We start from the raw sequence: 25,209 nt of genomic DNA on the forward strand, positions 1-25,209 counted from the left end.
TTTATTTGTAAAATCGATTTGTTCTGTGCCTAAACTTTGCTCTCCATTGTCATGGAATCGAATGTTATCCCAAAATTCAACACATATCGTTTACAATCTAATGTATGGTGTCTATGTTGTACAGTTACAGTGGGCTCCAGAATTATTGGCGCCCTTAATAAAAATTTAGAAAAAAGGCTGCGTATTATAAACAAGGTGGATAATGTGATATCTATATTTTATGTTCAAAGATATGGGAAAACTATATACATTTATTTCAATCCATTTACTCTCATGTTTCAATGTTTTTTATTTAGTAATCTAATTCTTTCTGAAAACCACTGGTGCCAAAATTATTGGCAACCCTAACGATTATTGTACATAAAATCAAAGTGAAATTTGCTATATAATTTTATGTAATTTAGTTCATCTCAGTCTAAAGAAACTATATTGTGTCATTCCATCAGTTTCTCTTGAGTATAAAAATGAGGAGATAAACATGCAAAATCCCTTTGTCAAACATCAGCATGGGAAAGGCCAAAGAACTGTCAATTCAGAATGTGTCTGTTTTTACATTTACATTACATTATTGGCATTTGGCCGACGCTCTTATCCAGAGCGACGTACAACAAAGTGCATACCCATAACCAGGGATAAGTTCGCTGAAAGACCCTAGAGGGAAGTACAATTTCAACTGCTACCTGTACAACAAAGATAAGGACGAGGGCCTTTTTTTTATTTTTTTTTTATTTTATTTTTCGAGAACAAGCAAACAAACAAACAGAGCAAAAGTGACCAAAGTTAACTATCCAAATACTGCTTACCTAGCCAACTAAAAATATCGATACACAAAGCAAGTCACAGAGACAACAATTAAGGTTCACAGGGAGGTAGGGAGGGATGGAGAGAGGTGCTGCTTGAAGAGGTGTGTCTTCAGCTTGCGCTTGAAGGTGGGGAGAGATTCTACAGTTCTGACCTCAACGGGGAGTTCGTTCCACCACCGTGGAGCCAGAACAGACAGTAGTCGTGAGCGTGAGGTGGAGGTTCGGAGAGCGGGAGGTGCCAAGCGGCCTGTGGAGGCTGAATGAAGAGGTCTGGCAGGGGTGTAGGGTCTGATGATTTTTTGTAGATAAGCTGGGGAAGACCCTTTAACTGCTTGTTTCACAAGAAAGAAACAGAGATGGTAATTAACCATCACAAGTCAGGTAATGGGTACAAAAAACACATAAACGGTTACATAAACATACCACTTGGCACTGTAAGGGCAATAATAAAAAGGTATAAAACATATGGAATGGTTTCAGACTTGCTAGGAAGAGGATGCAAGTGCATATTATCCTCACAGACGGTAAGGGGAGGGATGCCTTAAGTCACCCAAGGATCACAGTTTAAGAATTCCAGAGGCTGGTTGTGTCTAGTTTGCATGTTCTCCCTGTGTCGCATGGGTTTCCTCCGGGTACTCCAGTTTCCTCCCACAGTCCAAAGACATGCAGGTTAGGCTGACTGGAGAGTCTAAATTGCCCGTGGGTATGAGTGTGTGAGTGAATGGTGTGTGTGCCCTGTGATGGACTGGCGACCTGTCCAGGGTGTATTCCTGCCTTTTGCCCAATGTATGCTGGCATAGGCTCCAGCCCCCCTGCGACCCTGTTCAGGATAAATGGATTAAGATAATGGATGGATGGATGGTTGTGTCTTTGGGTCACCAAGTCTTCAGATTATACATAAAATTGCACCTCCATACCAACAAACAAAGGGTGGCACAAAGACAGCCCTTACTGAGCACAATAAACAAAACCAAGCATCTTGAGTTTTCCAAACCGCATTGGAATTATGACTGGAAGAGAGTGCTATGGTCAAATGGGACCAAAATGTAACATTTTGGCAATACTCACCATCAACAGGTTTGTAAGAAAAATGAAAGCATAATGTTGACCTACTGTCAAATATGGTGGTTTTGCTGCCAGTGGTCCAGGAGCACTATCAGATCAGATCAATGTCAGAATGCATTCAACAAAGCACCAAAAAACTGGTTGCCTCAACTAGGAAGCCGAGACTTGGTTGTAGGTAGATTGTCCAGCAGGACAATGACTGTATGCATACATCAAAATGCACACAGAAATGATTAATTAAAAACAACAACCACGTTCTGCAAAGACCATCTTAGTCTCCAGACTTAAATCCCACAGCAAACCTGTGGTTTGAACTGAAGAGGGGGATATCCCAAGGATATCAACGATTCTGAAATTCTGCATGGCTGAATGGCCAAAAGTCCCGCCACATGTGTTCACAACTTATAGGAAAGGCTGTCATCTTTGCCAGGGCTGTTTGCACAAAGTATTCAAACAGGGGTGCCAATAATTGTGGAACCTGTTTTTTTTTCAAATATTTATTTGGAAAATGTCATACTTTTGATTGTTGATTCCATTGAACCATTAATAAAGCTCATGTCAGTAACTGTAAAATTATTTTAGTTCATATCATTTTGTGCATATATATCAAGGGTGGAAATAATTCTGGAGCTACTGTACATGTCCCTCTTTTGTGTATAATGTTGAATATGCTTGATACAATTACCTTCATATTCTATGCTGAGAAACGTGGAGACCGTGAGTCATCAATGATGACTAGGCACTGTAAACATCAATTTGTTGTAAGTTTGTTCATGCGTGTCGATCATTCATTTTAATGATTACAGTTTATGCACCGTCAGTTGAGGTGAATCTGTCACTATAGACTGCAGTTTCCCCATGTCATGAGACAATGTGTTTTCCAAATGCAGTTTGTTTCCAACCTTGATTCCAGGTTTGCATTTGAAGGAAATGAAAAACAGCAAAACTTGTTTCTTCACAAATTGGTTTTATTTAATCAATTATAATTTAGGACAAAGAATATTTCAGATGAATATACCTGTTTCACATACTGTCAGAAACCAAAGAAAATAAATTAGTCATTTCATTAAAAAGAAAAAGAATCCACTGTCGACAAACCGAAAAGGAACCGTGTTGTGTTCAATTATGCTTGAAGTTATTTTCCACAAAAACAAGCACATCTAACTTCTCCACTGAAAGGGTTTCTCTCTGTGCTGAACCATCATACCCTGCAGTGGACTTTTTTTGATTGCGATTGTAGAGAAAGGAAGCAAAGTCCCTCAGCAGCTTGCGACTCAGAGCTTGATGACATGTGATAACGTGCATAATTTGAATGGCATCCTGTTCATTTGCATATACATCCATTGCTCATACTACCATTGCTTGTGAAATGGAGCCTGAGTAACACTTTTAACAGACAAAGGCAAATAATATTAAGGCACTGATGAATGAAAGGAGAATGGGTGAGTGCTCCACTGCGACTGAGAAAAGCAGAGGCACCTAGCCACAGTAAGCATTGGCTTTAGCCCTCCCATTACAAGCTATGCATCTCATTTCGCGGGAGGGACAGTGGGGCAAATGGCTGCCTGGCTATTGCTGCTCACAAGGCAGCTGCAGCTGACAGCTCTCACTCACTCCTCTCCACTCATTCAAGGTGCCAATAACCGCTAAATGCATCGGAAATCTCAATAGTTACAATGCCTCTGAAGGACAGAATACTAGACGGATTTGTCACAAGTTCCTTTAGAAAGATAAAAGTCCCTGGGGGTTGCTTAATCTAGCAAGAGTTGACACGGAATCCACTTGGTACAGTACCAATGTCTGCCTTAGGCAAGTATTATATCACTGCACACTTGTTGCGTCAGCTTGCTCTAAATAAGTAACTAGAAAATTAATTTGTAGCAATGGTACACATAAGGTTGCACTGGTAATTGTTAGCTAGTCGTTATACAAAGGCAAAAGAGCTGAACAACCAAGGCTGAAAACAGCAATGTACCAGGATATTGCAATATAACACTAGAAGCTTAGTTAACGAACAGAGAGGTATGATATGTGAACAGACTACCCCTGCTTTGAATGTTTTGATAATTAGTTTGTGTTGGGACAAGAACAAAATGGCTTCACATGCAATTATGTTAAACTAAAATAGAATTACAATAGTATTTTCTTATGGTGAACTGAGCTTGTAAACTGTGCTCCATTTACTTTCACATTATAACAAATCAAAAGATGGAAAATTTAAAGAAAACACAAAATTTGTACAAAATTATAATGTATATAGAGTAGTTCTCCCATGTAAAAACAGAAACACTACATAGGTTGAACATCACAATTTATTGGCTGTATATATTTTTTATGATTTAAAAGTTAAACTGTTGTATTCTTTATAATTTCATTCACAGTTATACATAATCTCAGTGTATCTTTAGTCATATAAACTCTCATTCAAGTAGGTCTGACAATAGTAGTATAGATACAACTTAAAACCACTCAACATATCAATGCTGCCACACGTCATTCAGAAATCAATGGCCAACTTTATATTCTCCAGCTTGATTGCTTCAATAAAATACAGTGTTAAATAACGGAACTGTACAGGAGTGGTTGCATCGGTCTCAGATCTAATTAAAAAATACGTTTGGAGATTAAACTAAAACAAACTAATAACGAAGCTTAAAACTGAGAAAGGCAGTACAAAAAAATACTTCCCCCCCCCCCCCCGACAACCTGAAAAAACATACCTTGTAGGTCTGGAACCATGATTTTAATACTGATTTTAATATTTGATGAGAGGGGAAAGAAACAGGCAAAGAGGCAGCAAGTTAACCTTTCAAAAGAACTATAAAACAGGAAAGAAAAGAAATGAAATGCACACAAGCACAGAAATCCCCCCCGTTTTGACACAAACGGGGCACTACCTCCGCTTTACAGGACCGCTCTTGCTGCCTTTACTGCCACCCCCAGACTTCCCAGAGCTCTTGGAAGAGAAGAGCTTGGTCATGAACTCAGACACATCTGGCAGCTCGTGGTTGGGGTTCAGCATGTTCATGGACTGCTCCATCTCCTACAGAAAACACACAGAACACTTCATTCAGATCACAAGCTACTCACTCAGTCTCATTCTCAATGACAGACTAAAAAAGGCATTCGTAGGTGTTCTGCACAATGCAAACAGGCAAATAACAGCATTTACACACACTGAAGTCTTGTTCAAACTCGGCAGGTGACAACAAATCCTCACTCCACCAGACTGCTGAAGAAACAGTGCAACGTTTCTGTTTGAACTAGGTTCCCACGGAAATGGCGTTATGGTTACCTTTCTCATGTCTGGGTCGTTGGTGTTGACAACCTTGGGAAGCAAGACGATGATCAGGAGAGGGAGAACCATCATCATGACCTGGAGAAAAAGAAGAAGTCAGCACCTTCAGATTAGGAAACCAACACAAGCCACTCCGTCTTCCTTGCAATCACAGCATACTCTAGTGGTGGAGGGCAGCATCCCCAAAACAGACTATTCCCTGACATGCATGTCAGGATTAACACTGGACACTGAACAGTGACTAGTTAAAGATTGTGCACTTATTTGCTGTGGATTAGGACAAGTAAAGGCTGTCAAGAACAGTGAATATCCATTTGCAAAGTTCTTTAACACACTATGTAATGGCTTGCTAATGACAATAAATGTGCAGTAGGCCAGCAGGCTACTACAGTCATTTCAACCAATTCCTTTCAACAAAGTGCAGAAAGGCCCCTATGATGCAAATTTGCACTGGAATGAACAGAGGACATGTTACCGAGGGATAGCTTCTGGCAAGTGGCTGGGCTCTCTACAGCCTTTTAATAACCAGAGTATCCTCTTGGGAGCGGATCTAACCAGTGGATTCATCTGAATGAATAGGTGGCATTAACCAGCCTATGAGTGCTTCCATGCTTCTCCTCATTTGACCTACCATGGGGTTCATGAGGAAGTCTGTCCAGCCCCAAGTCTCTCGCTTCACAAAGTAGGAGTGTGGGCCTGAGGACCTCATCTGTAGGGGGTACGGCAGTCGTATCACCTCGGATGTCTTGATGTAGTTTACTGCCCTTGCCCTGTAATTCAAATTACAGAGCTCATCATAAACCACCACATGGTGCACCAAGAAAGAAATTAAGATCTAACAGTGGAGGGGGAAAGCTTCAGAAACAAACAATTGCTTTGGATTAAAAGCGTCTGCAAAATGACTAAAATGCAAAAATGTAAATGTAATAATACTCACTGATGGACAGAACATGGGTGACACTATTGGAAACGGTTCACTTGGTTGTGCAATGCGAATTTGTAAAACCCAAGCCTGCATATATACCTCATTTTCCCTTTAGATGTGATGTCCACTCGAACAGCTTCAAATCTGTAACCTGGTGACACAACTTCGACAACATAGGATCCTGAGGGGACGTCATTCACGGCAAAACTCCCATCAGTTCTGAGAAGAAAGATAATTTGCTTTGATGGATAAACACCCAAACTATTAAGCTACTACAGACTGGTACGTAGAAAAAACAAAAGTCTTAAACAGGGCTACAATCAACTCTATCACCCATTCACGCAGGAGCACAGGGCCGTATACATTCTCAATAAATGAGAATGTATATCTACACCTCAATTATTGGAATCAAATCTCTAACATCATTCGTTCGTAAACTAAAGGAAAATACGCTGTTTTTCAAGGAATAAATTGTGTGCTATAGGTGCTTGATCGGTCATAAAAAGCGATCAATCCATTTAACGTCGCATCGTACCAATCTGTACTGTAGCTCTCTGTATCACGTTCCGTGGTGAACTGTTGCCACATTACATTCCTTACAATTGATATTTTGATAATCCTGGCTACACCCAATGCCAGTCACGCAATTCATGAAATCATTTGAAAAACAATTCACGATAACGTATTCCATGCGTTAACATGTTTACGTGTTCCGTGTCTACGTGCGTGCCCCTTCGTGATTCATGATGGAGCGTGAAGCATGAAGTCGTGTTAGTTCGCATCATTTCCGCTAAATACAGTTCAATAACCCAATTTAATCACCCATTTGTTATTAAACCGCCTATCGTCAGTGACTAAACGCAAACATACAAATAACATGTTTAATAGTCATGTAAAAGCCGGCCATGTTAAATTACAGAGCGTTGCAAATCCGTGTTGTCAATTCGCTAGTCTAGAGCTCGTTTACTGCATTTGTTTGTACATTAAACAATTCGTCAATATACCGACGTTTCCAGGCATGCTACAGCTATCTAGGCAACCTCAAGTCAAATGACAGAAAGTAGATATATCGAGTCATGCATACATCCAGAAAACGCTAGTTATCATATCGAGCTACATATTAACATACTTGACTAGCTAACTACTAGAGCTAATGTTAGCTAGCCAGCTAGTATTACATTAACTAGCATAATGTGAACCAACAACACTGCCTGGCGTTAGTCGATTTTATTCTAGCTAGGCCCACCGTAAAAACCCGACATGTTCTTCTCCTTCCACCAGAATACGGGCATTGGAAATCCAATCTTGTGGTCTCATCCCCGGTACGATGGCTCGGCCTTCTATTTTAAACCGGTCTCCATTCGGTTGGACAGCGGCAAGTCCGGAGCCAGACTCCGGATCACTGAAACACAGAGACGTCGCGTACAAAATATGGAAAATAAACCATGTTTGTGAAATACATCTTTGCGGAAACATTCTGATGAAAACTTTCTGTCATGAAACCGTGTTTTCTAACGTAGTAGCAGCAAAGCCGTGCGTTTTGCTTAATTTTCAACTAAACATCCGATGAACTAGACGTTTCCGCCATCAAACTCCTTCTGCCCAGCTTCTTCCTCAAGCAAAGTATGACGTCATTATATGTGGACAAAACTTTATTGACAAACCAAGAAAGGAACAATGTAGTTATATAAACAGTAATCACTCGATATGCAAAACACATCAAAAGGCGTGGCTGAGTTAGGAAGTATTCTACTACCTACAATAAGTTAGTTTTGTTCCTGGAGATCAAACGCCAGTGCCAAATGTAATGTTTCAGCGTCTTTACTGCAGAGCTCTTTACTCAGGCTGTTGTAGCCTGTAATTCCACATTGTATAGGACCCATTAGGAAAATGCCAGGAACCTAGCTACATTAATGCACAAGGACAGATAAAGGATATATCCGAGTGCTTTAATGCTGAAAATATGCAATTGCATATGATACTTTCATAGGTGTAAAGTCCAGGGGTCAGAAAGTAAGTCCTGCCATGTATTTCTTCCACCCAGCTGACCTCACGAATTAGGGCCATGTTCAGTCCAGACAAAACGTTTATTTAAACAGGAACGGTGGTTGCTGAACATCCTATTACAAAACGTGGGCCTGATGTAGTACGGTTTGCTATGGCGTTTGCGAAGTCCGTTCTCCGAGCTTTAAAGCATAGGCCCACGTCATTATTGATTCGGGCTACACCCCCGACACACCCACCAAATGAGAGAAAACAATGCAAAGCCTGTTGCAAAAAGTTGCACGTCATTGGGAGGAAATATATCGTTAAACACAAACCGTAGCAAAACGTTTTCCTCCCGGGTAAAGAATGACCCATAATGTGAAAAAATAACATTTTCCTTGTAATGTGGATTTTAAATGAGTTGAAAGTGCTATAAAACACAGTGGAAGTATAAACTTCAGTTCCCAAATAAACCCCTTTCTATCCAAATCCATATGAAGAAAATTTAAACAAGCAAGAGTTCCATGGAATTTGCATATGTCCGGCACTCAGCCAATCAAAACAGAGGTTTATTGATATTAATGAGCCTTAAAGACACATCAAGCTCTTGATGCAATGGAGAATGTAAATCCAGATACATTTCTGGTACTGCAAAATCGCAGAAATGGCTTATGGATACCAGGACCTAAAATAAAGCACTAGAAAGGTGTGTGACCTTTAATTATCAAATTCAGGTGACGAACGAAATACAGGGGAGGCACGCTTCATCTTCTGACCCTGGATATTTCCAGCTCGGAATACTTTCTTCTAAGCTTGTTCCCCAAAAATAAGAATAATATTCTATATGTCCAATTTCTTTATAAATTAATTATTCTTATTGACTGTAAAGGAACTGAATAATGACACACAAACTAAGAAAATTTATTTAATAGTTGATTAAAAGCATGTCAAGGAATGTACAATTTACAGTTGAATGTTTGCTTATTGAACCGGCAAACCATGCTCAAATAAGACGGCTGCTGAAAGAGACTCCCTTCCAGAACATTAATTGATATCAAATGCAAGGGGCATGGCAGAGCAGCAACGGGGAAAACGGCTTGGCACATCACTGAGCGGCCTGGGTTCAGACAGTCTCTTGCACCTCACGGAGTGGAATGTGTGCCCTTTAAGCAAAACGGTCCACTTCAATGTGAAGCAGTCATTCACGGTTCGTTCAAGGCTCCCCACTGCCCTGCTACTGTCTTCATTTTTAAATAAAGGTGCCTCTGTACTTCTCAGTTCATCAATTCAGTGATTGTTCTTCGCCTCTGCAGCCTTGGTTAGTGTCAGTTTTTGGAGCCAGCTAGAGCAGGAAGGGGATCCTTCGATTTGAATCAAGCGCTTGTAGTGGTTGCTTCCTCACTGAGAAATGAGCGTGTCATCAGTGCAGCTGTGACAGATACGTTTCTATCCCCTAGAACACAAGAAAACAATCATGCACCTTGCACGTACAGAAAGAAAGCAAGAAAGCACTGCTTCTGAGCTAAACACAAAGTCACTGACGCAAAGCCTGGAAGACAGCACAGAAATAACGTACCTTTGCTATTTCACCTGTCGTTCCTGGAACTAAACTCAACACGCGTTTGCGCTCCCACAATTCTTGTAGCTGCTGCTTCATGATTTGAACATTCCTACAATAAACAAAGAAACATACACTTTACACTAAATTATATACATTGCCGTTTATCACCGTTTCTTTTATTTATTATTTTATCCATTCTTTATTCTGTTTCTATTTCTATTTTGTAAATGTTCTTCTGGGAAGCAGTTTGGGTTGCAATCCATTGTATAAAAAAGTTAAGTACTAGATAAAGTAATTATCCACACTCATTATGTTTGCGTTGGTTAGCTCTTCCATTGAAAAATTTGAACCTCAATATCTCACTGGTTTTAAAATTAATATGAATGCCATTTCGCAGGTCTACAACAAAGGCCAACTTTTTTGCGCAAAATGAACAAATTTAAATCCAATGGAAACAAAATCCATATACTTAACATGGGGAGATACAATGCTAACATGAATGAGGCTAATCAACAGTTCTAATCGAACATGACATGAGACCGTTACTGTATGTTCAGCAACATTACCGCGTGCAGGTAGTAGCTAGCTAGATGACATTACATACCACACACGGACAGTAAAGTTAGGCTAGCAGCAGCCAATCTCACTGACTTGCCAAAGCGGCAAGCACTAAATTTGTGAAAACGTGCCATATACAGTAAAGCGAGGACGGCCAAAAACAGACCAGCAAGGTCGATGTACATAAACTTAAAGCTAAATCGCCAGCTATGTTAGTTTATTAGGCTGGCTAACTGCTAAATGGGATGAGAGAACATGTAATCTCGCTAGCAAGATAAAAATATGCAAATTCTGTGTTGACGGCAAACAACCGGCATCTCCTCAAGATTTGACTAAAGAAATGCGTTTCAGACAGCAGAATTATCGTTGAAATGGAAACCAATGACGCTAACCATACTTTAAATCACGCATCATTATGCACACTAGCAATGAAAACAAAACCTTTGCTTGAGAGAACTCTTCAACCAAGAATTTTTCATCAATTAACAGCAAAATACCACTTACACCGCTAACATCAGCCTGTTCTCCATTATGGTATCAGCAGAGATCTTTGACAACATGCTACAGTCCAGTAGTTTATATTCTGCTTGTTTTAACTCTTATTGCCCAATTATTTGCATAGCATTAACAAGGCAACATATTATTTTGATAAATTCAACAGATACAAAATGTATTGAACATATTACATACAAAATTATAACGTATTCCTATAGGGAGAATCAAAGTGGTTTGTGGGTGACACAATCATTGAGTGACTGTGAATGCAGAGTAGTTAGCCATGAATTTGTTTAATTAGTCAATTACTAAAATATTAATAATTACGTATCAGCCCATATACATACATACTGTAGGGTATATATCTGCTTCGACACATATCCAGAGCAACATACAGTAGGCATATATCAATGAGATCACAGCAATACAGACACTATATTCTACAAAACATACTTCAATGCAGGATCTATCAATTAATCACACTAGTTTAAAAATTGTATGCACTGAACTGACATGGTTCGTGGACAAGCTATATTGAAAGAGTGGTACAGGATATGTGATCCCAAATAGGACACATGGACATAGCTATAGAGCATTATTTATTGCAAAATAAGAGTATTGCCCCTAACGTTAAAAACAAAATCGCCAATACGCTTTACAGTGCATTACTCTAAGATGATCAATTGTTTGAGAGGTTTCAATCTTAAACAATCAGCCCAGTGGTGAGCACATGCTGTTAGACGAACAGTAGACATTATACATGGCTGTAACAGTTTTCTGTGCCGATACCTTGATGGAGAGCAGGCTGATTTTAGCATTATGGCTGACCAATTTAATTTCCTGTCTTTTGAGGCTTTCAGCAAGTGCAAGCATTTCACTTCAAACACATTTTCTTTGTGATTAATTATTATTAAATGTGATACACAACTTTTCTCTGTGAGGGCATTGCAGGGATTGTGGAGTTCATGCAAATAATGCAGGGAAATGAAAACAAAGTACCCCCAACCCCCTGTCACTGCTGCTGCCACTTACATACCAGTCATCTGAACGGCTGTCCTGTGGACTTCTGGTTTTCACAGACAGTTCTGGCCACCACTTTTTAATGACGGACTGAACCCAGTGTAAACCGACTATCAGGTATCTGAAATAAACAAGTGGCGGTTTTATAAAGTGAAAAATATGATTCTTAAAAATGGTTTGTCAATGTTGACAGAGAGCTAGTATTTCAGGTCAACTTACTCTTCATATTTACTGGCAAGAATAGTTTTTACTAGCGGTAGAAGGTCCACACAACAGCCTATAGATATAAGAGGCTTGTCATCTTGAAGGCTATGAAAGAAAAAACAGAGAAGAGAAATTTTGTTTCATTTTGTTTCTGCATATTGAACCAGCTGTGCAGGTGAGCTAAAAGCAGAGAGGGCTGAAAACTAATTCTCAGCTCATTGAATATCACTGCATTACTTACCTTTTAGTAATGACTGGTAAGCAGTCAACAAGTACACCTGGGTCCTGAATTCTGCAGAGGCAACAAAGTGGGAGAAATATGAAATCTCAAGAAGAAACATTTGAAACAAAGACCTGAAATCCTTTTTTTTTTTGTACCTGATTAGATATGCGACTAATTCATTGGCATTTCTGCGCCAAAGAGTCAAAGCAACATTCAGCCTGAGATTTCTTCCAAAAAGCACGTGTGTCATTACATCATGGTCCTTTGACAGCTGTGTAAAGAGACAGAAGATTCAGTTAGGCAAGGGGAGGGGCTGGATTTGATGGAATGCTAAGATCCAATCAAAAGAACTTGCCAGATCACATGACATCAGCTAAGTACTCAAAATGAATTGAGTTTCCACCAATGCGCCACCATAACACAGATTACATGACCACATGCCAGAACACAGTAGAAAAACACAAAGAAATGCCTGCTTGACTATTCCTTACTTCAGTGAAGTATTCGCTGTACTTGGACCCTGGCCCCTCCATCTTTGCTCCCTGTACAAGGTTCAGGGGGAGCCCGCAGTGGTCACTGCAAACTACCTCCTGCACAGCCTCTGCACAGGTGAGCTCATTCTCCTTGTTGGCCATGTCACAGCCCCTCCGCCAGGCCGCAGCACTCTCCGGCACGTGACACGTCTTCCTCTTGTACGACACTCGTTTCGCTTTGCTGGAGTTCTGCGGAGGACGACCAACCGAAGACCTGCAGGCCAGGGGTCAGGGGTCAGAGGTCAGATACAGGGCTGCAGGCGGGACCAAACGACAGAATACTCTTCCACACCAGGTGAAGGGCCCAAGCCTTGTGATTGTGCAGGTCGTCTCTGTGCCTTCCTTTCAAATAAATCTGTGAAACCCGACTCACGGAAATGCTATTGTGCTGTCTGGCGTGGCTCATAACTGGGCCGTTTCTCAAGAGAAAACTCACCTCTTTTTATTAATTTCTTCCTTATTAAAAAAATCCACCTAAAAGGAGAGGAGAGGTGATACATGGGGGCTGCTGTGACTGAGCCACATGCTTCCTTACAACCCCCCTCCCCCCAAGTGACACTAAAATTGCAGTCCTTCACATCAACATACACACTTTGCCAAAAGCAGTTCTCATCCCTGTCCTTGTCAAGTTCCTCTGCACACCAAACCTCCTCCTGTCCTTGATCGTCTTACCTTCCTCATGTTCTTCTCAGCCACAGAGCAAGGCCAGTGTTTGAGAGCTTCACTGGCCTGGGATCCCTGGAAACCTTTGAATTCTCTCTCTTCAATGTCATTTCCAGAGGCCATAGCAGCAGAAGACTCTGGAGCAGGTAAAACAGGGTCTTTACTCGATAAGTACACCACACCAATGGGTCCAAAATGATCAACTTCCAGTTCTGCATAATTCAGGGTGGCGGCCCACCTATCTGTCCAGCAACATGTACTGTAACTACATACACCATTGGCACCAATCACAAAACCTACAAACTACTGTCAACAAGTCACTCAAATATATGAGACCTGCAGACATACTTACATAACAGTGCCAGTGCACATGCGTAGACTACCTTCTAACAAAGCTACTTCTGTGTCAAGTCAATCACGAACATAAATTATTTGATAACGTTTGTGTCTGTGGCATCGAAGAATGGAAAAAATGACAAGCCGCTATTGGAAAGCACCTGAATTAAAACGGGATGGTCCACACACCAGCTAGCTAACAGTTGAGTTACACTGGCGCACATTGCCAATGTGTTCAAGCAAACAAAAACAACAAAGAACCCATCTGTCAACAATCTGATCCAACAAGTTTCATTCCATGCTAAGAGCAAATGAGCTAGCACACTAAATTAGCTAGCTAGACGAGCATAGTAGTACCCTAGAAAATAGCTAAAAGTAACGTAACACAGCCATTTCCTTAAGCATTTAAAGATTTAAAGGAACGGCCAACTATCTAGACTAAGTTAGCTAACGTTAGTAGTGTCTAAAGTTAGTTTCTTCACCAATGTACTATTATCTTATGATCCGCTAATGTTAGCTAATTATTTAGCCAACTTATTTGAAGACGTTGCATGTGGCCCAAGACCATGTCCTCTTTCCTACTTACAGTAACATTAACGATTAAGCTGGCTAGAAGATTGCATGGGTGTGAACGCATTAGCTAAGCGAATGTTAGACTAGATAGCTAAACTAGACTAACGTTAGATGGTGGTTGTATTCATCGTAACGTTAGCTAGCTGACAAACAACTTAGCTAACTTGCAAAGAAAAAGAAAATACTTGTAAAAAAAAAAAAAAACACTGTTAGGTGCTGTAACAACCCACTATCCTGCAAAACAAGAGAAAGAGCTAACTCTACTAACGTTAGCTAGCTAGCTAAGGCCTATGTATAACCAGTTACGAGGTAAGCAAATGGTAGCTAACAGAATAGCCTCTAGCTTGTGCAAACAAGCAACTTGGCCAACGTAGCTACCGACAAAACTATAGCCTGGGCAGCACGAACGATAAAACGACTTAATTCCAACATACATTACGCAAATGTACCAAAATGAATGAACGACTACCAACCCAGCTAAGTAACAGATTGTAAGATATGTTAATATTAATAGCTACCTCAGCTGTTTGCAAGCTAAGGCAATCTAACAAGACACAGCATGCGCCCAGCAAGCTAGGGAGTGTTAGCTAAATAAAGTACATATCACACTTCAACATTATTTTACTTACAGTCACATTTTGCAAGGTTGTTTTGAATTTGATTAAATTAACAGCACGCACGCATACAGGGTTGCACAATCCTTAACAGCGATAAAACAAATGTATAGAGCTGTATCCGTCTGAATGAACGGAAACTAGGTTACTTAAGGCAGCTAGCTAGCTGTAATTCACATTCACATCCAGCTATCATTAGCTTCTTGCTACAAGAAACCTGCCTGCGGTATTCAAACAGAAACACAACAGCATGTTGGGATTGATTTCTGTCATGAAATATTTAGCGCTATCTTGTGGTGATTAGTGGGATTACACTGACCTCGAAGGGCGAATACTGTACCGACCTGTTGTTTACTGTAGGTCTGAGTGGGCCGTTCGAGCCTAACCATATTTATTTTGGCCCATTAGAGGGTACTTTTTGCCTAGTTTTGACTAGTCTCACTTAAAGTGACTGTAAAAGTAAATATTTACGTAAAACTACAAGAGCCCTCCCCCTCCCCCCCAATTAGAACCAATTTTAAACCAATGAGCTTTAATTATACAATGTTACAATGCTATACAATGTTTTGGTACAGAATGTCAGTCAGCAAATTGTATATTTTGAAACCCGAATTTAATGGGAAGGTTTACTTCTGACTCTGTTTCTGTGTCTCATGTAGCCAGCACCAAGTAAACTCACCCAACACTTTGTTTACTCTCTAAAGATGAAGGAATGCAGTACTGGAAAAGGAGGGTCAGAGTCATAATCCACTTCTCTGTCAATTTAGGCATAGTTGTAGTGCGAGAGGGCCTACCCCTAGTTAGAACACAATTGCATACTCAGGGCTTGGGTGGGGCAACACTGGCCCACCAGGAGCATCTCATCAGTTAAATCCCAATGTCACTACAGCTAATTCCAAACCTGACTCTATGATGAGTCACGACTGCCTGCCTGCCAAATGTAGTATGTCAATACCATTTATATACAAGTAATCAGACCCTTAATTCAGTACTGTGTAGGAGCCCCTTTGGGAGCAATTACAGCTTTGAGTCTTCTTGGGTAAACCTCTATCAGTTTTGCACACCTGGATTTGGGCAGTTTATTATCACATTCTTCCAGGCAGATATCCTCACAAGCCCTGTCAGAAGTATCTGCGAACTGCCATCTTCAGGTCTCTCCTCTGGGGTTTAAGTCTAGGCTTTGGCTGGGCCACCCAAGGACATTTAAATAAGTCTTGTCCCTAAGCCCTCCAGCGTTGTCTTGGCTGTATGCTTCTTGCCATTGTTGTGCTGAAAGGTGACCCATCACCCCAGTCTGAGGGGCAGGTTTTTGTCAAGGACCTCTCTGTATTTGGCTGCATTCATCCTTCCCTCAAGTCTCCCTGTCCCTGCCACTGTGAAGCACACCCATAGCATGTTGCTGCCACCAACACCATCGCCAGACATAGTGGCTTGGAGTTCTGCCCAAAGAGTTAAATCCTCCAAGTGGGCTGTCACTGTCCAGCCACTCTACCATGAAGGCCTGATTGATGGAGTGCTACTGCTGTCCTTCCAGCAGGTTCTCCCATCTCTGCAAAGGATCATTCTCTATTAGAGTGATTGTTGGGTTCTCAGTCACCTCCCTAACAAAGGCCTTTCTTGATGGACAAAATGTTATTCATTTAAAATGAAATCACACAATTCAATTCAATTTTATTTGTATTGCGCTTTTTACAACACAAGATAAAGCAGCTTTACAAAGAGCCCAGGCCTGAGACCCCCCTACAAGCCTAGGGCAACAGTGGCAAGAAAAAACTCCTTGAGCAGAACCAAGCTAAGAGGGGGAGCCCATCTGCTTCTGGCCGGCACTAGGCAAACAGTGAGCTTAACAGTAAAGTTATATGTAATATATAAATAAATTAAATTATACAAATCATAACTATGCAGATGACAAATATAGAATATAGAGGTTATCCAGGAAGGTCCAATTCTTGGCACAAGGAGGTCAGAAGTAGCAGGCTAGCTGAAGCAAGGGTCAGGCTGTGGTGCTAATCGTGGTTGTGGTACAATAAAGTGTGCAAAAAGTGAAGGGGTCTTAACATATTTCTGAAGCCAGTGTATGTGCATGAATTGTTCAGTCAGTTGTGAAACTGTGTTTAATTTGACAGTGCTACCTGTGTATGTGATTGCACTGTAAAATTAAATCAAATATCCATATTCTGCTTTTTTTTGTTGTTGATAGGTGTGTCTAAGATATGAAAGAGTTAAAATAAATCTATTTTCAATTCCAATGAAAGTGATTTGTTTTTATAGTTCTTACTGGTAATTTGGGCTTTCATTTGAATACTAAGGTAAAATAATGAATGAAGCCATGAAGACACAACCAATGGTTTTCCGACAGCACACTGATAGGTGATACGTGGCAACTATCCCAAATGATCTTAGTGCGTAGTGCTCCCCTGTACAATAGATCAAAGTAAACCCACCCTGGAGACCTGCACAGACATGCAGCATTATTCAGCATTATTCATGAAGATGGAGGCTGTGTTGTTATAGGAAGAATGCATAACATGATACAGGGGAAACGCTAGTGTGTGACACTGGGGACACATTTGCACTTGACTGGGCTGGCTCATTACCTCTGCCATTTCAGAAAGGATGCACACAACTCCTTTAACAAGGGCTAAGTGAAAGTGAACTATTCCATTTTACCTTTTGTAACCTCAGCTAGGCCCCCCCAGATAAAAAACACATCACAGATCAACGCATCATTATTTCTGACATTCTGATACCTTTAACCCATAGCAAGAGCCCACACATTAGTGCTCTCTACTGTGTTTCAGTGACTCCCGTGGGATGGCTATAGTGGCTCTAACATTTGCAACCTCCTGTCTGTGCATTCAATATGCATGTACATTCCAGATGTCATCACAGAGAAACTCAATTGTAGATTTGAGGGATGAAATTGCTGAGTCTGTTGGTCGTTCCAGTGTTCCTAATGTGCCGATAGCAGGGTAGCTACACCATTTTCCCCTGAAAGCCATCCTTTAACCAACAACTTCAAAATAAATAATCTCTTCCCTATCAAACCGGTTTGTATACAAACAAGTTCCTACCTGTCCAAACATCATTTGATTCCTCGTAGCCACCGAGAAACATATTCATAAACAGCCATTCTGTCTCAGCTTGGCAACTGTGCCTACCCAAAACATAAGCATGACTAGCCCTGTTCATTTTGAGCTATACATGGTTGAGATGTATCCCAATTAATCTTTTGAATTTGGTGATATATGAAAATGGGTACTTTCTAAACTTTTAAATCCCATTCTAAGTTTCAGCAGTCTATTCCATAAACCTGCTGAAGATCTCTGCGAGAAAGCATGTGTATAGAGTAGACTAAAGTGTTTGTAGAGTGTCTTAGGAAAGGCTAGAACTTTGAGCGGATTCTAAAACCATTGCTGCTCCTGCTAATGCAAAAGAGCAAACTGACTGAGGCAGTGGAAAAAAAGACAAAGTTGTTATCTGATAGTGGTCACTGGGTAACACACCTCTTTAGGTAATACACGTTTGGTTAACCCTCAGGAACACAAACAAACAAATCCACCAGGATGAAAAGGTTTGTAAAAAAACCTTGAGGCATTTTCCTGCTGCTGGTTTGCTGCCGTATTTACACTGTGTATTGGAACAGCCACTCCCTGTGGGAACAAGGTCACCAAAAATAGCACTCTGTCAAAGATATTCAAGATATCAAAGAACTGTGGAAGTCAAGGGTTCAAATATGCTTTGGGACAAATTGGTTTGTGATTTTAATTTTTATCACATTGAAGCTGTTGGCATTTCACTGAAAATCACATTAACACATCGGCTATGGCACATATTTATTCTCTCAGAGAAATCATGTGCACAGATCATTGAAGAATGTTGTACCTATCCACCAGTTGCTTGGAAACCAGTAATAGATGGAGTAATGGAGCAATTTACTCAAATAAACCTTTCTTTTTAAGATGCCACAAAGACCTTAATATATGCATTGCTTTTAAAATCAGACTTTCTCAGATATAAGCCAGCACCCACAGAGGCTGTAAACACTTTCAAAGCTTTGCTTTTAAACAGGGATCTATGAATAAGACTGTCTTTGCCTTCCATAGTCATGTGATAGATTTATCTGGGTAGAAAAAGATCTAAGCCAAAATAAATATTCATTTTAATATAATTTTCATTCTTTACAAGAGACTGGAACATTATGAGAATTGTCATAATATGAAAATGTCAATTATATTTTGATCTTTACATGGACTGAAGTAATGAGAAAATTTAAATAGGATTCATTGTAATATGAATGGAAACACAATAACATTATTTGCATTTAGTTGGTAGTCCTTTATAGTTTTCATTATTCATAAGAATGACAGGATTATTTTTCCAGTTCATGTGATTTAATCCTTTTGGCCGGACCATTTCCAGAAAAGTGGACCTAGCCGCCCCAAAGGCCTCTGGGTAATTACACTGCACAATGGAATTTGTGTGTCAGCAGCAGAGACCAACCAGGAATCTGTTGTCAGAGACCACGCACAAAGAGACTTTTTGATATTTTACAAAAGTAGATTGAATTACTATACCAGGGATCTGTTACCAATAATTCTTAATAAATCTGAATACCCTGCATTGGACCTACACACCCTGGCCTCTCTACTTCTACAACATTATCCTGTCTCTCCTGATGTGAATGGACAGCAGTGCCAATTGTGAGAAGCTTCAGTTAATATTCACATCAACCATCAGATTGGGGATGTGATCTAAGTGACTTTGACCGTGGAATGACTGCTGGTGGCAGGCAGGGTGGTTTGAGAATCTGAAAAACTGCTGATCTCCTGGGATTTTCACACGCACAAGTCTCTAGAGTTTGCAAAGAATGGTGCAAAAACTGAAAAGAAATCCAGTGAGCAGCAGTTCTGCTGACAGAAATGCCTTGTTAATGAGAGACGTCAGAGGAGAATGGCCAGACTGGTCAAGGCTGACAGGAAGGTGACAGTAATGCAAATAACCACACTGGTGGTATGCAGAAGGGCATCTCTGAACACATAACGCATCTAAGTGGATAGGCTACAGCAGTAGAAGTCTAAAACATAAGTCTAATAAATACCTAATAAAGTGCTCGGTGAGTGTATTTAATATGTCTGTCCCTGACCTGCATGTATTCTAAACGCTCACACCAGCAGCCAAGCCGCAATATTATGACAGAAGACATTTTCCAATGACTGATATTCAAAGCAATGCAGTGGCTGATATAAATGCTTCTGCACGGAAACTTCAGTTGTTCCTTTCCCATATTTTAGCAGGCACTTAGCATGCATCCGTTAAATATGAATGTCAACAATAGCAAATGAAACAGAATTTAAATCTCTTTCGATTAAAATTATTTGTTGCCCAGTCAAATATAACTTTAGGCTTCCGTACTCTGCAACAGCTTTATGGGAACACAGCCCCCACACCCCAGTCACTCCTCAACTGTATGTCTTGCTCACCAGATGGCGCTGTGAGACTGTGCATTCTCTGTGTCTGGGCTGCGCAACTCCATTCCACTCAGTCCGAGCCACAATGGAGGGTTTATGGAGGTGTTCGGTTCCTGACTCTTGTTCAATTACGAGCCTAGACTACTGGGAGCATTTACTTGAGGATTTCTTTATTTTACTTTTATTTTACTTTATTTACATTGCAATTAATTCAATGTGTCAGAATTGTGAATCTTATATTTCTATGACACCAGAATTATGGTTGTAGTTGTTGTCATGGGCAAATAGTATAATCTAGTGCAAAATCAAAGGGATTTTTGTTGTGCAACTCAATTTACAAAGGTCTTTACATTGAAGCCATTATTTTGAAATGGAAACACCAATCTTCTCCATGGTTAGTGCACAGCCACTTATTCTGGAGTCTAATCCAAATTTTTGTCAAACTGCTCATTTCAGTTTGAGAGTTTTTCACCTGTCGCCATATAAAATTACATAGCAATGATGTTTTTCATGACAACGCATCTTGTTTTGGACAACCACCTCTCCAGCTTGAGGGAGAAGTGAAATTACTGAAAGCCATGAAGGAACACTCACTGTTAATGACAGCCTATTTATAGACTTTTCCTCTTCACGCGTGACATATAAGTCTACATTTTGCCAGTGAAAATATTTAGAATGATGCATGTGCCCAGGAAGGTCGAAAAAGAAGCCATCCCTGACCTAAAGCGCAGGCCTTGGCTTGAAGTGTTGCCCCGTGGCATTTGAATAAAAGCTCCCTGTGCGCCGTTCCTTGGCCCTGCGAGGTGATGAACGCTCATGGGCTTTCATAAATCAGGGAAAAATGGGGGAGGAAATGCCGGGTGTGTTTGCCTCACCTTGCCTCCTGTCTGGAGAGATGGGGGTGTTTGGATTTCAGGTAGCCCCACGGTGGGCAGGTTTTCTTTGGAGAGCAGCGCAGGGAGGATTTATGAAGAGGACCTGTATTCTGCACACGTCTGTGTGGGCCTCCGGGGGCCCTCGCTAGCTGGTCGAAAGCAGGCAGCTCACGCTTAAAGAGCCAGACCCGTATCTCCTGGGAGTGCCCGTTTTCCGCAAGCAGCACGGCACGGCCGCCTCACGCAGGTCATTTAAACCGGGCCCGGAGGTATGTCCGGGGAAATGCTTTCATTTGATTTGTTTCTGCTGCAGTAGAAACAGCCCCAATAGCCAGAATGTGACAGAAAGGGAAACCACAGCCCACGTGTAATATGGCTGCAGGTGGCTTGTTGCGCAGTCATCCTGATTCAGTACTGCTGCTGCAGGCCTGTCCTGAATAGTCAGTACTTCAGCAATAAGGGTATCTTCAATAGTGAGTACTATAGAAGTAGGGGTATCATCAATAGTCAGTACCTCAGCAGTAGGGGTATCTTTAATAGTCAGCAGTTCAGCATTATCATGAGTGAGTCATTAGCATTAACATAGGAGCATTATCATTGAAAAAGCTTGTGTCAGTAGTGCTAAATATATAGGTATCCCTATTAATATAGTGTTGATGCTAAAGGCGTATCCACACTGACCAGGCCCAAGTCTAGTGCTGCTATCACCCTTTATGCTGCTGTCCTTTATGACAGGGTCTTGGCCAATGTGGCGGCATTTAAGTTCAAACGCCTCCAAACTCTCATCTCATTCAATGCAGCATCGCCCCGGAAATGGAGAGAGGGGTTTTGAGCCTGCTCCACGAGGCAAAGGGCAGGGGTGGGATTACCTGTCCAACACAATCACCCCAGTCAGTGCAGGAGAGCGTGACTGAGCCCTATCAGCAGAATGACGGAGAAACAGTGCCTTCCCAAGTCCTCGCTGCTGATTACTCAAGGCTGAATGCTCATTTCAGGTCCCTCGGGCTTCTTTCCTTACAGTCTTTATGTAATGCGATTTCTACGTCTTTTTAAAGATTAGCTAAGCGGCTCTCACCAATGGTGGAGGATAAGCACAAAGCAGTGAATGGAGGGTTTCTGTTGCTAATTAGCTAAGAAATTCAAGGAATGGCAGCTCTGTGACATATTCATTTCATTGCCATTCCTCCTCTGTTTTTCCAGTGATTTTTTTTCCCAGAGCAACAGGAGCTGGTTCAGCATACCAATTGCCTGTACAACAGGAAAGACAACTCCCAGAATCCCAAGGGAGGTTTCCTGCTAGTCCAAATGGAAAAAAGTTGCACTGCGGTCTCCTGTCCCAACACAGAGCACATGGCATGCTGGTGGTTTCTGTCTGTTTCTGAAGCGCTTATAACAGCAGTTTGTAGTGACATTTGCACGTATTTGAAAAACTATGCATTATTATGTAAGCCACCACTGACCATTTTAAATAATATATTTCTTCTGTGTAAAAGGCATACTGTGCAAGCTGTTTTAGCTTTTTCCTGTGTTTACTATCAAAGACCTCTCCTCCTTCTTCCTAAAACCCGCCAACTCATCTCAACTCTGAAGCTGTCTCATTTACACGAGGTATCATGTGTATTTGAAATATGTGCGGGACAAAAATTGTAAAAACAAGAGACACTTTTCAGAGAAGTTCTACCTTTTAAAACTACCTTCAGAAGGTGTGCAGATCACTGTGAAGACGAAGCCAGCAGAAGACGAAAGAGGATACGTGTGTTCAGTGTTCACCGTCTAACTTCTCCAAAAATGTCTTGTTTTAAATTTACATAATACCTCATGTAAATAAGACAGCTTCATAGATGCTGTAAGGTGTATTTCTTCACTTTGAAGGAGGTAGGCTACTGACTCCGATAGGCTTCAAGTCTTTATGCTGAGCTAACACGTTATGCTAACATGGAAATTGAGCCAGTGAATGCACAAAAATGAAAATGAAATCGAACATCTCGCCTAAGTCTGGGTAAGTCGGAAAAAAGGCATATTTCCCAAAACATGGGTGTTTTCCTTTAAAATTAGATGTTTCTCACAGATTTCTCATATTTATGGATAAAAGGCTAGTCATTTGGGAGACACTAAGAAGGCAACAGTGAATTTGACCCCAACCATACAAGCAGTCATAAGCAATTGACTTAATATGAGGGTTAAGAGGAGGCGATCAAAAGTACGATTAAAGTGTCGAGGGCTATTTATGTTCTGGTACACTGTTCCTCTGTGCTGGGGAAGGGCGGACACCCGGGGCGGAGAGATACGCAGAACATTCCTGAGGGCAGTAAGGCGATAGCCCGGGAGAGGGTCCGGCTAGGCAGGCCTGTGGCCTCTTTCCCTGTGCAGGAAGCTACAGGCCCAGGGGTTCCTTTAACTTAGTCCCCCAGATGCAGACATACATCCATGGGTCCTGGGAAAGGGCAAAGCGTAGCCCCACCTGACGCACCAGCCACTCTCCCCACTGTGGCTGCCAGCCACCAGACTTCACAGGCTGTTTGGGCTGTTATGCACTGAAAGGATTATGGGACTGATTGGACCTACATGGTCAGGCCAGGCCATCAGATTTAGGAATCCAGGGGGTTGGCATTCCACCTCACACAGTGAAATGTCCGTCGTTAATCCTTGTGTTGTCTTAAGGGTAAAAAATGGCCCGCCATTTTTGTGATGAGTGACGGGTTGTTTCTTCATGCAAAAAAGTTAAAATTAAATGAAGCTGCTTTATTTTAGGGGTCTAGTGAAGGCGGGTCATCTTTGACTATTAGGACAAGGGGAATATACAGAATGTTAAGACCACACAAGGGTTAATTCAACTCTTACAGAATAAATATGAGTCCAACCGGGACCGTATGCTTGTATGTAACTTGTCTGGCCACTGTCTGCACTGGGATAGGTTTGACACACTTCAGTTGTATGGTTGACCCAGTTCTTATTGTGTGCAGTCTTGGTTTGAGTCTATAGTAGGCTTATTCTGAAGTGGACATATGGGAGTGTGTATGTATATCAGTCTGTTCCAGATGGTCCAAGCGGGGAGAAATCTCCAGATGTGGACAAGCTAGAAAAGCAAGTGGCCTGACCCCAGACACATACTGGCCCCTTACACCACACGCATGCTAATTTATCATGTCTTCTCCACCTCCACAGTGTGAAAAACTGTCCCACTCCTCCAGCACTCTCTCAACAGACTAATTTGTACAGTGACAATTGGCCTGTGAGGCTACATTACCTATTTATATCCATAGTAGGCCCTGTTAGACTATACTAACTCTCTATATGTACAGTGGGCAAAATTAGTCATCCTTAACTCTGTACAGCTTCAGTAGGCCTAGGCCCTGGTCGACTACATAAAGACATTACATCCAATGTAGGCCCTATTAGACTATATTAACTCTGTATAGGTACAGTGGGTGAAATTAGTCATCCCAAAATCTCTACAGCTTCTGTAGGCATAGGCCCTTGTAGACTACATAAACTATACAGCTAAAATGTTTCTCTTTGGACTGCATTAGAGGAATATTTACCCATACACAGCAAATCTCCTACAATGCATTTCATCAGTATTGCCATCTGGGAAGTGAGGCAGTGGAGAAGATATAGTAATGGATCACTGTCAGTCTATTGTACACTATTAAGAATTATAAATCCTTTGTAATTTAAAAAGGTTAACACATTCAGGACAAATGTTGGCACATGAGGCAGCACATTACACTGGACTCACCAGGCCTGCTGCAGAGAAGGTAAAAGTAGAATAAGCACTGATTTAAAATAATATTTTTCTGTAGATGAACGGTAAAGTGCTTACTCTTTAAATTAGGTGCTGATATATTATCTAGGATGGTTATAGCTAATGATTTTTCCACACACAACAAAGGCTGGCGAAATAAATGTCAAATAGTATTTAAACTTACCCTTGAACTCTGTACAGCTATATTTGGTCATATTGGGCCCCTAGGATTGAAAATATTGTGGTAAAGTGTTAATATTT

At 41.1% G+C, this 25,209-nt stretch overlaps 2 protein-coding genes across 4 annotated transcripts; both read right to left on the reverse strand.

Moving 5' to 3' along the window:
• Positions 1-2,815: 2,815 nt before the first annotated feature.
• LOC133129051 (ER membrane protein complex subunit 7-like) lies at positions 2,816-7,723 on the reverse strand. The gene is made up of 5 exons (XM_061242871.1): positions 7,338-7,723; positions 6,191-6,310; positions 5,798-5,936; positions 5,164-5,244; positions 2,816-4,911 (listed from the first exon to the last, which is right to left on the reverse strand). The coding sequence occupies exons 1-5, from the start codon at positions 7,565-7,567 to the stop codon at positions 4,762-4,764; spliced, it is 720 nt and encodes a 239-aa protein (XP_061098855.1). The 5' UTR covers positions 7,568-7,723; the 3' UTR covers positions 2,816-4,761.
• A 1,266-nt stretch (positions 7,724-8,989) lies between these two features.
• On the reverse strand, positions 8,990-15,098 carry LOC133129050 (KATNB1-like protein 1). Of its 3 annotated transcripts, none has more exons than XM_061242867.1 (10): positions 14,873-15,098; positions 13,344-13,471; positions 13,108-13,145; positions 12,630-12,885; positions 12,294-12,409; positions 12,157-12,207; positions 11,931-12,020; positions 11,728-11,832; positions 9,654-9,747; positions 8,990-9,530 (listed from the first exon to the last, which is right to left on the reverse strand). In XM_061242867.1, the coding sequence occupies exons 2-10, from the start codon at positions 13,455-13,457 to the stop codon at positions 9,498-9,500; spliced, it is 897 nt and encodes a 298-aa protein (XP_061098851.1). In that variant the 5' UTR covers positions 13,458-13,471; positions 14,873-15,098; the 3' UTR covers positions 8,990-9,497. The 3 variants fall into 3 exon arrangements, with proteins under 3 accessions (XP_061098851.1, XP_061098854.1, XP_061098852.1); XM_061242870.1 differs by having other exon boundaries at positions 11,724-11,832; XM_061242868.1 differs by lacking the exon at positions 14,873-15,098 and adding an exon at positions 14,762-14,821.
• Between the last annotated feature and the right edge of the window lie 10,111 nt (positions 15,099-25,209).

Source organism: Conger conger, chromosome 5, assembly GCF_963514075.1.
Source record: "Conger conger chromosome 5, fConCon1.1, whole genome shotgun sequence".
Lineage (NCBI taxonomy): Eukaryota > Metazoa > Chordata > Actinopteri > Anguilliformes > Congridae > Conger > Conger conger.

Coding starts and splice junctions, on each gene's coding strand:
- LOC133129051 (XM_061242871.1), bottom strand. CDS start 7,567: ATGTTTCCGCAAAGATGTATTTCACAAACATGGTTTATTTTCCATATT. Junction 6,311..7,337: donor GAACATGTCGGGTTTTTACG/GTGGGCCTAGCT, acceptor CTTTCTTCTCAG/AACTGATGGGAGTTTTGCCG. Junction 4,912..5,163: donor ACGACCCAGACATGAGAAAG/GTAACCATAACG, acceptor TGTTTTCTGTAG/GAGATGGAGCAGTCCATGAA.
- LOC133129050 (XM_061242867.1), bottom strand. CDS start 13,457: ATGGCCTCTGGAAATGACATTGAAGAGAGAGAATTCAAAGGTTTCCAG. Junction 12,410..12,629: donor ACAGCGAATACTTCACTGAA/GTAAGGAATAGT, acceptor CTCTTTACACAG/CTGTCAAAGGACCATGATGT. Junction 9,531..9,653: donor CGACAGGTGAAATAGCAAAG/GTACGTTATTTC, acceptor CTTGTGTTCTAG/GGGATAGAAACGTATCTGTC.